This window comes from Haemaphysalis longicornis, unplaced genomic scaffold (assembly GCF_048455015.1).
Source record: "Haemaphysalis longicornis isolate Haplotype H1 unplaced genomic scaffold, Haemaphysalis longicornis Haplotype H1 scaffold_2, whole genome shotgun sequence".
Classification (NCBI taxonomy): Eukaryota; Metazoa; Arthropoda; class Arachnida; order Ixodida; family Ixodidae; genus Haemaphysalis; species Haemaphysalis longicornis.
The window spans coordinates 185531706-185547361 of NW_027526295.1; the positions used below are offsets into that span (position 1 = coordinate 185531706).

Below are 15656 nucleotides of genomic sequence, written 5' to 3' on the forward strand. Positions count from 1 at the left end.
ACAACTGGCGCTTTTCCATCTCCCGCGAATATTGAATCTTAGCGACTCTTGGCTCCAAGTGACTGGTTTCAAACCTTGTAAAGTTATCAGCCCCGAATCACGAGTGTATACACTGTGGCTTGTACTTGCTACGACGTTCCTTTGAGAGCCCCAGCGCAAAGGGGACGGCCCCGGGACCATATGGTGTTGACTCGTACCCCTGAGCTGCATTAACATCGATACAGCAAGTTCTCGCTAATTTGTCCGCATACCCACCCCAGCAGCAACGATAAATCTACAACGCATTCCGCATACGAATTATTTTATTACTCGGCGAGGATCCTTGGAGGGGGAGTCGTCGGGATCAACCGCGACTCTTCCCCCGACCATTTTCTCACCCTCCCACCTCAAAAAGAAATAACTTTAAAGTTACGACTAACTACGAGCCGCCATTCAAATTGTGGCGGCGTCGCAGTGGTCACTGCACCAAAGTCACCGCCGTGTCGGCGTCGCTGCTGGGGCTGGCACTCCACGCCGCCGAAGCCGTAGGAGGCGCCGAGGCAGTTCAGGCGTCGTGCCGCACAGCCGCGCTCGCGCGGGCGTCCAGCAGTCTCTGGGCCCAGATGCCGCCGCGGACCGGGGTTTGCATCATCTTAGTTTGGGCCAAGGGTTCCGGACGCAGCAGCGCGCTCAGCAGGAGGCCCAGTAGCAGCACAGTTCCTCGGCCCAGGGCTGCCAGCACCAGGAAGAGCCCGCACCGGCGAGGCCTAGACGGGCCAAAGGACATCGGAGAGGGTGTTTTGAGGAGGAAAGGGTCTCAAACAAGGTAAGAAGTGCAGCGGGTGGCGGGGAGGGGACAATATTGTTTCCGCTCAATCGCTTGAATGTAATTATTGATAAAAAAAAGAATTTTAACGAAAAGAGGATGTGACGCCAACAAGCCGATAAAAAATGAACAGTGAGAGGCACTGACGATAACTATACTTCCTAATGCGAAATCTGTGCGCAGCGCGAACTGCAGTCTTCTCGGTCCACGGCGCATATCTGCTGCGTCTCAGGAAGTGATCGCGGGATGGGCGAACGCACGTCGGCGCGCGCTACCCTGCCGGTATTTCGCAGCAAGCCGCCGCCGCGGCGGCGAGAATATTGATGCAAATCGTGTTTGAACCTCCCGCACAAATGTCACCTGGTTCGGATGAGCGGCGAACGGCGTAAGAAAGTGTGGGGAAAGTTTGAGGGGGAGGGCGCTCCTCTCCGACGACGCAAGGCGAATACGAAAGTGTGAGGGGGAGGCAGACAGAAATATGACGCCATAGTTGCGCGTGCTGCCCTACCCCTCACACTTTCGCCACACTTTCCTCCGCCGTTTTCTTTGTTTTCACACGCTCGGTTACAACGCCGTCGCCAATCTACACCAGTGACCGGCAAAGTGATGCGCACGAAAAAAGTGCAAATAAAATATAGGGTAGAAAGAAGCTACAGGGAAAGCGATAGACTTAACGTTTGATGTATCAAGTGTAAAGGAAAAAAAACAAGAGAAGAAATAAATTGGAGAGAAGCAAAAACAGGACAGAGAGAGAGAGAGATAAAAACTTTTATTGACGCCACTGGCCTAAGGGGCCGCCATGGCGGCCCGAAGGGCCGCCACCACGGCTTGTGCTCGGGTGACCAGTGGGCGCTGGGAGTCTTCGTCCGAGCGGCCCAGGGCCTCCGTCCAGTGGTCAGGGGAAGTTATGGTGGGGTGGGGGTCAGAGGGGCAGGCCCACATGTGGTGTTGCACTGTGGATTTAGCGCCACAATGCGGGCAGAGCGGAGAGGGGTAGGCGGATGGGTAAATGTGATGAAGGAGGGCTCGGTTGGGGAGTGATTCCGTTTGGAGGAGGCGCCAAAGCCGTTCCTCCGAGGGGGTTAGGGATGGGTGAGCCGGGGGCAGCGTGTTGCGGGAGAGGCGGTAGTAATCTGTAACCTCCCTGTAAGTGGTGAGGGAGTCTCTGGCGGAGTAAACTCCTTGACGGGAAGTGGTCTCGTCAGGCGCACGGGTGACGAGTGCTCGTGCCGCCCTATGAGCCCACTCCGCGCCGTCTAGTCCCGTGTGTGCCGGTAACCAAAGGAGCTCCGTGGGATGCTGGGGGGCTGAATTTTGGAGCAGAATTTTGCAGGCTAGCGTGGAGATACAACCGCTAGCAAAATTTTTGATGGCCGTTTTTGAATCAGATAATATTAGATCAGGGGGAGGCCGGTGTGCGAGAGCCAGGGCTATGGCCACCTCTTCCGCAACATGTGGGGTTGTGGTGGGAATAGTGAGAGACGTCAGAGGAGTAGTAGTCGGCGAGGAGACGACAGCCACAGTGAAGGCCGGCTTGTGCCTGTGTGCTGCAGCGTCTACGTAGAAGGTGTTTGGCGAGGGGGGGAAAGTGGAAACGAGGGCACGCGCTCGAGCAGCTCGTCGGGCAGTATGATGAATAGGGTTCATATTGCGGGGGAGTGGCCGGATTGTGATGTTATCTCTATAATCGGGTGGAATGCGAGCCGTGGGGGTTGATGTAAGAGGAGTATGCATTTGTGCCTTCTTAAGTAAGAGTTGGCCAGGTGTGTGTTTAGCCAGGCGATGTATCTGACCCGTACGATGCCTCAACAGGACAGACAAACAAAGGGCGAGAATGAGGCGCACAAAGAAAGCGTGAATTCGAAAGCAACGGGAAGAAAGAAAAATGAAGAAAAATTAGAGATGAAAAATTGAGGGGGGTGTAAAGGGAAGGTCTAAAAAGCGGGAAAATCAAACTATTTCCAAAGAAAATGCGCAATATATGCTTTTTTTGGAAACTCGCGAAGCGGTTTCTCAAACTTCCCTAACCAGAACATTCAAGACAATATTTAAATGCGCCGAGAATACGAACTTGCACATTCCCGTAAAACAAATAACCGGCTGCCACTTCTCAGTTCCATGAAACGCTGTGTTGTTTAATAAATGAACGAGGTAGGGGGTGTTCAGGTGTGCCAGGACTGTTAAATATGTAAAATTAGAATATTTAAAATCTGTTTTAACTCAACGAAGGTCTGACGGCAGGTTTAAAAGACACTCATATAACAATACGAAAATGATCTTTTACAGGTTGCGCACAACGTGATTATTTAAAAGTATATTTCATAAAACACGAAACCACGTTACAAGCGTTTCTGGCATCGTTTTCAACATGAGCCCCTCGTCAGGCATGACGTCACGTGCCGGGTTTGTTTGCGACACCCCAGGTTCATTTGTAACGTCTCCGTCGATATCGCAAGGATTCCCTGGTGAGTGCATCCCCCCTACCGACGCAATGCGGTCCCCTCAGCCCAGCGCACAGTGGCAGCGTACTTGTATTTGCTGCCACTACGAAAAAAAGAGGTGCATGTCAGAAAGGTCGTCTCATAACCCGTCAAGATGTATGCCGTGCATTCTTGATCCGAACCACTAAACTACGGGCCCCCTCTACCATCGTTGCTCTTTGAATCACTGCACCTGCATTAGTGTGACAGTCGGCACCTTAACTGGTGGTTTGCACACTCAAATGCTCGCATGCATGGCGGGGAACACGCCAAACGTCGCTCTGGCTTGCCTTGTACGCAAATGAAATCGCCCAAGTGGGGAATATTGTGCGCTTGAAATGCGAAAACGTGCGAGCGCAAACCAGCGACTATGCACGTGAACGTACCTTCACCCTAAAACGTTTTTATGCTGCATGTGCAGCATTTCCAAGGTGGAAGAGGAGGCCTAGTTGAAAAATGAGAGGGTGAAACACGCCATGTGGAAAAAGTGGAGAACAGGGTAAAGGGATGGAGGGAGGGGATTGGATGGGTTGAACTGTTCAACCAATTCAAGCAGAACGTGAGTGAGCAAGTTGTCCTGTTCTAAATCGTCCTACGATGTTAAAAAGCGTCTCCCTTGAATCGGTTGGATGGCAAATGCCATCCCACTTGAGTAAGTAATTTAACTACCACTGTTTTCTATCACGACTCAGATTTCCCTTTTGATTATATGCGCAGAGCCTCCCCATGGTTCTAAAAGAGCTTTGTCCCCCCCCCACGGAGCAAGACTTATCCGCTTGTTCCGGCGGCGCGATAAAGTCACGGCGCCGGGCACGGCACTGACGCGCCCTCTGTCGCGAGGCGCCAAAGGCAAAAGGCGCGCCGGTTCAAGGTCAGCCAGTGCATATCCGGCTGTCGTCGTGGGCAGGCCGCCGACGACGCCGAAGAATTTCTCGCGCGACTGAACTTTCATTGTAGTCGGTAGAAGAAATCTTCGCGTATCAAACATCGTTGTCGTAAGACGAAGGGGCTTTGATTTTTCTAGAACGCGAAACCTACAAAAAGAAACATGTGGTTGAGCGTCTAGGTATGATTAGTTCCAGTGAATGATGGTTCTTATCCCCTATGCCATTGGTTCATATTCAGACAGTCCTAACTTCGCCGCCCTGTCTGTGCAACATGAAAAGCGCGCGCAAATCGCAGAACCCGCCCGCGGGAGCGGCGAGAGAGAACCACTCGTGGCAGGAAGGCGGTGTCGGCAGACGTCGTCTGCTCCAGGATTCCTTCTAGTGCTTCGTTTCAAGCGCGGTACGGCTTGTAATTAGGGAAGTATTTATTAATAGTTGCTGCTAAAATGCCGGGCGCTTCTATTTATGTGTTTTACAGAAAGAATCTGGTAATTTTCACGATATATTCCATCATATTACGATTTTTATGCGTCGTGTCCGTAGAAGAGCATGTAAACTATGGCAACGCGCTTGACGCGCCTTCTGTTGTGCTTCGCAAGCTGCATTTCCTCCTCGCAAGACAGTGACATTAACGCGCCGCCCGCCCTCGCTGTCCTAGCCCGGCAGATTCCTCCCCTGAAATACTTCTTTCGCCTAGCCCTCCCCCCCCCCCCCCCCACACACACACTACCACCTTTCTGCTTTGTTTCCGTCAAGACTCTTATTGCTACACGCTTATTGCTAATCTCCACTCTCCACTCAAAAGGCGGAATAATGCATTACTAAGTGTCCGATTGTTTCAGTATTTTTTACGCAGCATGCACGAACTTCGGCCAGTGGAAAGTAACCGAGCTAGCTTCTCAAGCAGCTAGCTCGGTTTTCAGAAGGCAGCGCGCTTCCCTAGAGAGAGAAGCTCCTTGTACGTGGCACTTTCACTAATTACGTAATAACTAAATGGTTCTGTGTGCGCGTTGATGATCTAAAGTTCTACAGTGATTTCAAATTAGGCGCTAATTCCACTGCATGAAGTGCGTCCTAACGACCCTGTAGGCCTCATTTGGTCCGTCTGCTACGTTTTCTTTATTTAGCGCCTATTTTGTTTCATTCGGCCACTTAGGCCTTCCTGGTTTGCTGCTATTTATATCTTGGATTTTTGTTAAGTTCTTCATAATCCCAGCTCTTGCAGTTTCGACCTTCATTTAATCACAATTTATTTTTGTCACCGTTGCTTCCCCACTTTTATGTGTTTTTGTTATCTTCTCACTGAAGATAATCGCGTGTCTACAGGGGGAGTTTAGGAAGCTTTACTGGAAGAAGACAGGGATACGCGTAAATAGATAATATTTGGGACACTTTAGATTTGCGGATGACACAGTCTGATTCAGTGAATCGGGATAAGGCCTACAACGAATGCTTTAAGAAGTGCACTCGGAAAGCTGTAACGTAGAATGAAAGATAAATATTAGTACCATAAAAGTAATATCAAAATGAAAAAAAAAAGTAGCTTGGACCTGAGAGTCATGAATCGAACAATTAGAGTAGCAACGTTTAGTGATATGAAACCATGGTATCGGTAAGGAAGAAAATTCGGAGTAAAGGCACCTAGTTGAATTTCAGAAGAAAAAAAATGACGAGTAGTTTAGATGGGCAAATAATGTGGAAAACTGACCACAGGTGGGCCATTCGGGTAACAAACTAGCTACCTAGAAACTCGATTAGATGTAGAAGGCCGATAAGTAGAGGGAGAGATGAGACATGAAAGTGAGGCTCCAAAGAATGAATTATAACAGCGCAGGATTGGGGCATGTGGGAAGTCTATGGAAGACCTACGCCCTCCTGTGGAGATTTAAAAAATGGCGCAGCTTGCTCTAGAGGTTCAAGGCTGGAGAAACAGCAGAATTGGCGGCCCCACTCCCTTGGTTGTACACCCGGCTGTTGAACCTGACATGGGTTTCCGAACTTGCCGCTGAACGTTCGCCATGACTGGCAGGCTCGGATCGTTTTGTCCGCAGTCTTTCACATTTCTGCCGAAGTGGACCGCGTTGGCACGTGCTGGAACCCGCGGCAACCGGCTTCGCGAACTCGGCGTCTATAGCCCGAACTCGGCGTCTGTGCTTCCCACTTCATGTGCGAACGCACGCAAACTGGTGAGGAGAAAAGCACACGAGAAATGACGCCCCGAACGCTGGGGAGAGTGTGCTCGTAGGCCGAGCTGGCTAATACCGGGCGCTCCTCACGAGGCACATGCTCTCGTTCTCTCGACATTTTTTGAGCTCCTCACGTGGCTCCTCACGTGGCGAGAGCCCATTGTTGCATACGGGAACGCGTACCCGAGACGAGCTCCCGTACAGGACTCGAACAGAGTGACAGCATTGATTCTCTGCTCAAACGGGAATGAACTACAGCGCGTTGGGGGGGGGGGGGGGGGGGGGGGTCTTATTTGTACCCAAAGCGGTAACGGTCAAAACAAGCGTCCCCTCTTGATCGTGCACACGACACGAACGGCACAGACACACACAACACTCTTTCCAGAGTTCGTGCGTGGTCGGTAGTAGCGGCGCACGCTGAGTCCGAGAGATGGGAGAGAGGAGGTCTCCGCAGCGGCTTCCGCGTCCTTCGGACAGTTGACGCATGTTGCATCGGCCGCCACCGAAGTTTGATTGTGCTGATTGCGAGGCGCCAACTATCCAGACATGTAGCAACGCGTTTGAATCCGTCGGCTGCAAGCGTGAGTCACCGACAAGAGGTGGGGGGGGCTGCTTGAAAGGCGCACGTTGTGGAGGCTTCACCACACAGCCGAGGAGTGTTACAAAAAACACTGCGGAGGGCTGATTCGTAACACCAAGCGCAAGCGTGGACGACGCCGCCCGCTCCTCACGAGGCTTACGCTCGTGTGCGCTCGGCTGGCCTGAGTTTTCTGTTAACGCTCGTCGACGGAACTAAAAGCTTAAACAGCTCTGGTGATGCGTTAACGCGCTGGTAACGTAGGCGGACTCCTTGATTTGTGCAGGGTGTAAACTCCAAAAACACCATCCGGCCTGTTTCAGTTTCAAGCCATTTAAATTTTCATAATGAAGCGAGTACTCGCTTGATTATGCGAAGAGAGTAAGAAGTGACGCCTGCGGGTCACGTGCTGCTCAGGACGCCGAAGTTGTTAAGATACAGTGCACAGTGGGGGGATGAGCGCGTAATTTAAAATCTCTGTGGCGGAAAATATTATCGGTGCTAGGAGTGTTCACGTAGAAGTGAGACTGCGCTGGACGTCCGAACAATGCATGCCAGTTTTCTGCATTTGTAAATTTCGGGAGGTGTGCTGACATTAAACACCTTCCCCCCCCCCCCCCCCCCCTTCGGCTACGCCCTTGATGAAGGCGTAATATGCTTGGATCGAACTAGGTTGGATTGGACCTGCGTACGTGACGTTACCTCAGACAGGAACCGAGCCAGAGGTTGGTGGTCATAAATTTCTCGCGAATAGTTCAACGAACTGCGCCGAGAAATTGCGAATCGTTTTCCGCCTCCAAGGCATGCTACCCCGTGCCTGCGGAGAGATAACTGCGTCCGTACTTTGTGCTGGTGGCTGGCATCTCGGACTCCTTGCTGGCGCGTAGGGTGGAGCTTTCGGTCATGGCCTCGTTGAGGGGACGCCGTGGCGCCTTGGATGCTGGGCTGCCCACCTCGGAGGCCAAGCGCAGCCGCTGGTCGGGCACGGTGCGCGACGGGGGAGCCGACCTCTCGGAGCCGTCCTTCAGCCACCCCGGGTCCACCGTCAGTTGACAGCTGTTCCGGGCGCCTGGAGGTTGGTCTGCGCAAACGGAGAACAGCCAGTTAGTCAGAGAAAATCCCTGCACCGTCAGTGCGGAGTAGACGCAAACCGGCAACAGATGTTCGAAGGGAACGGCCCGGGTTGGAGCTGCGTTACATAGCACACAGACCAAGGTGAGAACCGTTTAGGTGCGCACCGTAACATTCGCCTTTATTAGGGCGTTTGAATTCTCAGTACCAGGGCATATGCTCGCCGCCACTGTTGCTCGGAATCGAAGAGATGAATATTTGTAATGGAGTCTGACAAGTGTAGCAGAAGGTCGTTGAACTGTATCAATCGTCACAACGCGAAAAATGAGAACGAAAGAATGTAGAAAAAGACACACGTACGTAAAAAGCTCAAGTGAAAAATGTTAGCTACAGTGTGGTGCCACAACAACACATCATCTACAAAGTAACTTTTCAAACTCCTTTCTCTTGTACCCTATGCGCCCTGAATGTAGCTGCAATAATAAATAATAAATGAATAAAACAAAAGCTTTAAGCTTCCGCTGCAAAAGCAGGCATACTAAAGCATATTTGATCATTTTCCTACCTAAGCGTCTGGTGAGTCAGCTGGCCCTTCTGGGTGTTTTGGGGCAAGAACTCTTGTCGGGGCGGACATAAGCTTACGTGGGAACAATCCGTTTCCTTCGATAAATAGCCCATGATGGAATTGACCTCCGGAGTGCGATTGCCGTACATGTCAAAAAGCGCGATGTTTGGCTTCCTGTCCTGCTCCCAACCCCTGGGCAAAATCGACTCCAACTTTTTTATGAGCCGATTTCATAAAGAGTGCGCTCGATGTTTTTCTTTCCAACTAAGCATCTAGTGAGTCAGCTGGCCTTTCTTAGTGTTTTGGGGCACAAACTCCTCTTGACGGGGCGGTCATAAGCTTACGACGTGTGAACAATCACGCAAGCTCACCACTACTAGGAATATGCACAGACGCTCCCGTAGACGACGGTAGGTTTCGGCCACGACCGCCGCTCCGGTCTTTCTCCGTAGCGTGCGGACCTCCGTTGGTAATGCCTGAAAACAGGCGGTGAAGTTTAAATGTGAAAGCATTATACGGCCCATTAGTCTCCTAAGACATCTAGTAGATGAGAGCGGTTCCAGATCCAAGTTAACCCAGCGGATGCTGCTGAGCAAAGTAATTCACAAGGCATGGAAGGACGTTAAGGATGACGAGCTCAGAAGATCTATCCGGTCAGTATTTGCCACTTATGAATGCGCAGGTTTTCGTCCTTCCGCCAGTAGTGTATGCGGGTTTTCCCAGCCACGGGCTTGACGGAGAGTTTTCCCAGGGAGAAGTTGGTTTTGCGATTCAGGGCTTAACAGTAAATCTGCTGCTGTCCCTAACGGTATTTCAGACAGAGTTCTTCGCAATCTTGAGAATAATTCCATCAGCTATCTAACCAGACAATAATATCTGGAAAGAGGGCAACGTCGCAGATGCAATGAAACATGCTAATACGATACTCATTCCTTAGCTGGGCAAGCTTCTTGGACTTAAAAACCTCAGACCGATCTATCTGACGTCCCGCCTCGGCAAGGTTGCGGAGCACGTTGTGCTTAACAGGCTCTCCGGTTATGCGGAGGATAACCAGCTCTTGCTGCATACCACGATCGGCTTCACGACGGGTCTTTCGACCCAGGAAGCTGTACTCCGGATCAAAAAGAAGCTACTAGATCAGATCACTCGTGACAAGGGCCATTCTGTGCCTTGATGAAGAAAAACCCTTCGATAATATACGCCACACGGCTATACTTCAGGCCACATCGGGGATTAGTCTTGGTGAGCGTTTCCTTTCTTACGTTCGATCTTTTCATAGCGGCAGAACCGCCTCCCTACGCATTGAAAATGTATCAGAACCCTTCTATCTGGGAGGCAGGGCTACACTATATAAAAAAAAATACTATCCGGCGCCTGGTTTCGCTCCCTCGACCCTGCGGGCGGAACGCAATGTACATGGTGCTCTACCCACTGCGCCACAAAGCCGACACAGAATGGGAGGCTACGAACGCGTCTTATATCCTTGACTCATTCAAATTACTGCTGACGAGCGCTCTCTCGTCAGCAGTTGCCACAAGTGCAACAACATTAACGTAACGCAAACTACTTAACGTCGTGCGCCCCCGGAAATGCTCTGCATTTGATCGTGCCCCTCGCGAGGGGGATGTTTTTTGTTCCATCTGGCCATGTCCAAATTAGCCAGAACACTTCTCGATATCAAGGGGGTTGAACACAGCATCTACGCTGATGACGTTACCCTGTGGAGTGCTGGGGGGCAGTGACGGCGAATTGAAGTCTCGATTGCAAGAAGCTGTCAGGGCCACAGAGCTCTACCTCACCCCTGCGGGTCTCAAATGCTCCTGAGAGAAGTCGGAGTTCCTTTTTCTATAGGCCATCCAGACCAGGACGCAATGCCAGGAGTTGGGAGCACGACAGGAGGCCCAACCTCGCGCTTTTTGACATGTACGGCAATCGCACTTTGGAGGTCAATTTCATCATAGTTCCGGGCTTAATTATCGAAGGAAACGGATCCAATAACATAACGTTACAGAAGATTACCGGGGAAGTGTAAGACGCGTTACGAATGTTTCGGCACATTCTCAACCGGAAGAAGTATAAGCGAGGAGTGCGCCATCAGGCTTATGCACGCTTTTGTCCTATGCCGCATTTCTTACGTCGCAGATATGCACAATTGGAAGAAGCCTCGAGACCATGATTCGTTGGGTTGTTAAGGTAGTTCTGGGGCTTCCTATCAGTGCACCCACAGATGTCCTGCTGTAACTAGGGGTTCACAATACCTTATTAGAAATAGCAGAAGCCCAGCACACTCCACAGGTACTTCGACTTCCTGTACTAAAGCAGGCAGAGACATTCTTATCACCCTGGGCACTGAACGGAATAAGGAGAGTGTCAGGCACCTTAGCAGAGAAATCAGATACTCTATCGTGGTCCGCCCTTTCCCCAGAAACATCCACCTTGTCTTTAATCAAGGCAGGAGACCGTCTCGAGCAAAGGCACTTCTAGCTGCGGCTCTCGAGAGCCCTGTGGAGTCTGCTTGCGTAGATGCTGCTCAGATTAATGGAAGACAGGTATTTTCGATAGCTGTCATTGATGCTCAAGAACGAATGTACAACGCACTCTCCGTGTTTACCAAGAATCCGGAGGTTCTTGCTCTGCTTGATCGTCAATATAAGGTAATTTATAGCAACTTTAGAGCTGCCACTCGAGCCTTCACCACGGGAGCGGTTGATTGCAAAGTCTCCAAGTCATTGGAAGATAGATACATTAGTGCTCACTCCTAGTCTAGTTTCCAGCCCCCATGGGCGACCTCGGGGGAGGACAGCGGAACTTCAATGAATCCGCACACGAGGCGGCGCGAAGAGTCATCAGCCGCGCTCCCCCCCAGCCCCCCCCCCCCCCCCACTTCCCCCCACAGGGCTTTTAAGGATCAACCTCAGACAACGAGCTCACGAAGCACTTATACTTAAATCGACGTGAATTTGCGCTCCAAGGCAAAGGACTCAACCGGGCGCAGTCAGTCACTCTCCGCACGCTACGAACGGACTTGTATGCCAATCTTTGGAGGATGAGCCGCATCAACCCAGACTACGACGGAACTGCTTACATGTGTGGTTGTGCTACGCCAGGCTCCTATCTGGAGGATAAGGTCAAGTGGGACAGTGCTATCAGGAGCAGCGAACTTCAAGATCAACTCTGGGCAGTTCAGAAGGTCCGCGTTCAGAATGCCCGTCCCGACGTGGGAGATGCCCTCTACACCTTGACATCTCTCAGGTGTCCCTCAGGGCCCTTTTTTTGGAAATAATAAAGTTTCACGCCACCATACGGCCCACTAAGCAAAAACGCCGGCGTTGACGTAGGCGCTAGAAGGCACGAAATGGCTCACACGAGACGGCCACCCGGTCTATAGCCCGAGCTTCGCATTTATGAAAACACAAGGGCAACGCACAAAGCCTGGCCGTGTGCAAAACCACATGGAAAGCTGAGGGCGAAGCTGTGGTCATGAGTGCGACGTTCGGCTGCAGCGACAGGTCATATCAAGCCCGCGCTCGCTCACCTCACCAAGCGCCGCAACAGCCGCGTTACCCACAGTGACCCATGAAGGAACTCAGCGGAATTCAGTTGTGTACAAGCGCTTTGGCATTGACGGCTCACAGGACGCCTTGGCGTCTTTTGCTGTTGTAGTTACTTTGCATAGTAAGTTTTGCTTTTTTTTTCTGGCGCGGGTGAATCGAGGGACTGCTTTCCCGCGGGCTCTGAGTTTTGTAATAACGGCGCTGCACTTGTTTCAGTTTCTGCTTGTGACTTCGTATCATTGATACCTGGATTGTTTGCTAATAAATATCTTTTCAGACAGACAGAATGTACACAGAGAGACTAAAGTGTTCTGGTTTAAGTAGACCAAAACTGACCTTTAAAATGAACTAGGCACACAGAAGAAAAAGAAGCAACAATGAAAACAAAAAGAGCTCCCAAGTAGCCGACGTAAGGATGAACTCTTCACCCCTCCCCCTCTCAGAAAAAGAAAGGAAAGAGACAGAAGGGAAACGCACAGAGGCCCGTGCGACCAGAGTCCTGCATAAGTGTCACCTTAAGTGTGACACAAAGATAGCGTGTCACCTTCACGGCGGGAAACACGTGTACTTAAGCAAGATGAAACGAAACTGCCTTTCATCACTGAGAACAGCCACCTATAGTCCAACCGCCATCCAAATTACTTTACTTAGAACCCTAAATATCTTATTCTTTCTCACCAACCTCGCTTTTATAACGGAGCTATACATGACCACCCTGGCAAATTTCCTGCGTCCATGCGTGCACACCCCCGCGTGGACCTGAGAAAATGAAAGCGTCTAGAATCGCTCGTTCGTTCCATAAAGGCAGGGAGGAAAGGGGAGAGGGTGGAAAAGCAAAGGCGTGTGCCATCAGGAAATGTGTGCGTTCACTGCGCGCTCTCGACGCGGAAAACGAGCTATCTCTCGACAGACTTCGGCTACACTCTACGCACAACGTGTACAACAGGTGACGGGACCCGTCGAGACGCTGTGCGACGGGCTCGTCGAGCGGAGGGCGTTCACGAGCCGTGTTTCGACTGGACGTCTCCATAGCAATAAGGTCGACCTTGGTTAGGGTGCCTGGATGCGCGCCACCGCCGGCGGCGTCCGCACATCCAGGCACCCTAGTATGGTTGGGTAACCCGCCGCGGTGGCTCAGTGGCTAAGGCGTTGCGCTGCTGAGCACAACGTCGCGGGTTCGATTCCCGGCCGTGGCGGCCGCTTTTCTGATGGAGGCGAAAAGGAAAAACGCCCGTGTGTACGAGATTTCGGGCGCATGTTAAAGATCCCCAGGGGGTAAAAATTAACCCGGAGCTGTCCACTACGGCGCGCCTCATCGCCTGCGTTGCGTGAGCGCGTTAAACCCAACCACCAAATCAATTACGGTCGTGTAAGCAATGCCACCGCCGGCTCCGATGATGTCAACCCTGTGCACACGCTCTGCATTCTCTGTTCTGCCGCTCTCCGTCCGTGAATCAAAGGCGAAAACTTGACAGAATTGCTCATCAATTGCTCACGCAATAATATCACGTGCCGCCCACAGCAGCCGCAGATGGCCAGCTAACGAAAGACACTGCTGGGACACTGCTCGTACAAGCGGGCTAAATTATTCAGCGCACTTACGGCAAACAGAGGCTTCCGCTCGCTGGAGAGGCGTAGGCGACTCGGGCGGCAGTGGCGGAAATGGTGGGATGCCCCCGCGGTGATCGTCTCGCTGAGACTTCTTTCCCACTCTGGCTACGCCGGAGGCCGATGGTCCGGGAACACTCGCTGCCGGGGCGGCCGTGTCGCTGTTGTCCAAAGAGTGAGACTGGCCGCGGCCGTCGGGTGGCACGACCGCGCTCAAGTCGCCCATCCTGAGGTAGCTGACGAGTTTCTTCGTGTGGAGCCGATGCGCGGATGCTGCAGGGATAGCGTCCGAATTACAGCAGGGAAAACCGTGTTCTTGGCTCGCTCGTGCTTGAGAAGCTCACGTTCGGCGCGTGCCTCCACGCGCGGGTCATAATGATGGGGATGATGGCGGTAACAGTGGCGCCACGATGAAGAAAAGGCAGGCTGGGCTCGAACAAATTACATAATTTTTTTCGGTAAGGCGCCCATTTCCTGGTCAATCCCCCTGAGTGGGTACGCGTCAGTTCACTGGAAACACCACCAACAGGCGAAATACGTAGCCACAAAATATCGGGACGCCCAGAATTTAAAACACGTGCTTGTTTCGTTCAAGACGTGAAACAGAACGAACGTTAGTGGGTAAAAAAATGCCTGCTTTGTGATGTCGTTTCCACATCTGGCTGCAGATTAAATTAACCGTCGTCACATTTTGTAGGCACCACTGGTGGACCGAGAAAGGGCTGTCGACCTTTATTAACGAGTAATTTCTTAGACTGAGACTCAAAACACTTTAATGCTGCCATGGGTGAGGGGCGAATTTAGGAAAACAACTCATTTCGTTGGATTTTAATGTGCATCGCAGCTCAACGTTTCCTCCGAGGTTTGAAGCGAACGTTCCCCTCCATTGGTTTTGTTCTTTGAGCGCCTAAATAAATGCAAGTAGCACGTTGATACCTAGTTCATAAAATCATACCCGATCAACTTTCGAAGTTGAAAACACAGGAATCCCGAGAACCTATTTATACTGTACTTTTTTATTTGTGACACCTAACACCACCAAATTGAAATGATGAGGATTCCCAATGATTCTTATTTATGACATTCCTATACATGCTCGCGAATATTCGAACAACGTACCTGAAAACCCTTGATTACCTAAAAACCTTGATTATATGATCTCAGCTTAGACGACATGCTGCATGGCTCACTGTGGTGACACCTCCTCACATCTTACACGTTCCAAATTAACGAGATATATCTCTACGGCGTTGTTTCGGGTAATATGGTGATTCTTGGAAGCCATAAAGATTGCTTACTATATGAAACTAAATGGGTGAGGCCTTGTCAGACTGACAAATGAAGAACGACGCTTGGTTAGTTGGTGCCAGGAGAATGGCTCATACCCACTCAGGGGGATTGACCAGGAACATCTTCCAATGTCGTTGAGGGAGTCGTCAACCTTGTCGTCGTCACCACCACCACCACCATCATCATCATTGTAACAGTCATCATCATTATTGCCATCATTATCATCATCATCATCCACCGATCCTCTGATCCTCTGACTGGGCACGTGCCATTCTGTAAGGCGGCGATACCCTACGGGGGAGACAGCGAGAGAAAATGTTTCATTATCATTTTATTAATTACCACTCTTTCAGTGATCGAAACTTCGACTGGTTCTTTTTACAAGTATTTGTGCCACCTCCTGTATCGCTCCAGTGTAATTATATCCATTCGTTTTTACTCCGGTTCCGCCCGCTTACAGATTAAGGCCTTGTGTTCGGTAAAACAGCATCGCGCTCTTCTTTTTCTTTCTTTTTTCTTACCGCTTCACACTTTGTGACCACCGCATTTTTGTAGTTTATAATGTCCTTATACACACAAGTAAAACTCTGTTATCGCCCTTTATTATCCTGTGTTTCCGAAACAAGAACAAGT

At 50.9% G+C, this 15656-nt stretch overlaps 1 protein-coding gene across 1 annotated transcript; it reads right to left on the reverse strand.

The window, feature by feature from the left end:
- LOC144167555 (uncharacterized) lies at positions 1-14000 on the reverse strand. The gene is made up of 3 exons (XM_077696786.1): positions 13728-14000; positions 7779-8016; positions 1-746 (listed from the first exon to the last, which is right to left on the reverse strand). Exons 1-3 carry the CDS (start codon positions 13957-13959, stop codon positions 545-547), a joined length of 672 nt encoding a protein of 223 aa, XP_077552912.1. The 5' UTR covers positions 13960-14000; the 3' UTR covers positions 1-544.
- Between the last annotated feature and the right edge of the window lie 1656 nt (positions 14001-15656).

Bases quoted from the DNA above. Each gene is read 5' to 3' on its own strand.
- LOC144167555 (XM_077696786.1), bottom strand. From the start codon at position 13,959: ATGGGCGACTTGAGCGCGGTCGTGCCACCCGACGGCCGCGGCCAGTCT. The intron at 8,017-13,727 runs GTAAGTGCGCTG...CCGTTTGCGCAG, and splicing joins AGCGGAAGCCTCTGTTTGCC to ACCAACCTCCAGGCGCCCGG. The intron at 747-7,778 runs GTACGGACGCAG...TGGCCCGTCTAG, and splicing joins ATGCCAGCCACCAGCACAAA to GCCTCGCCGGTGCGGGCTCT.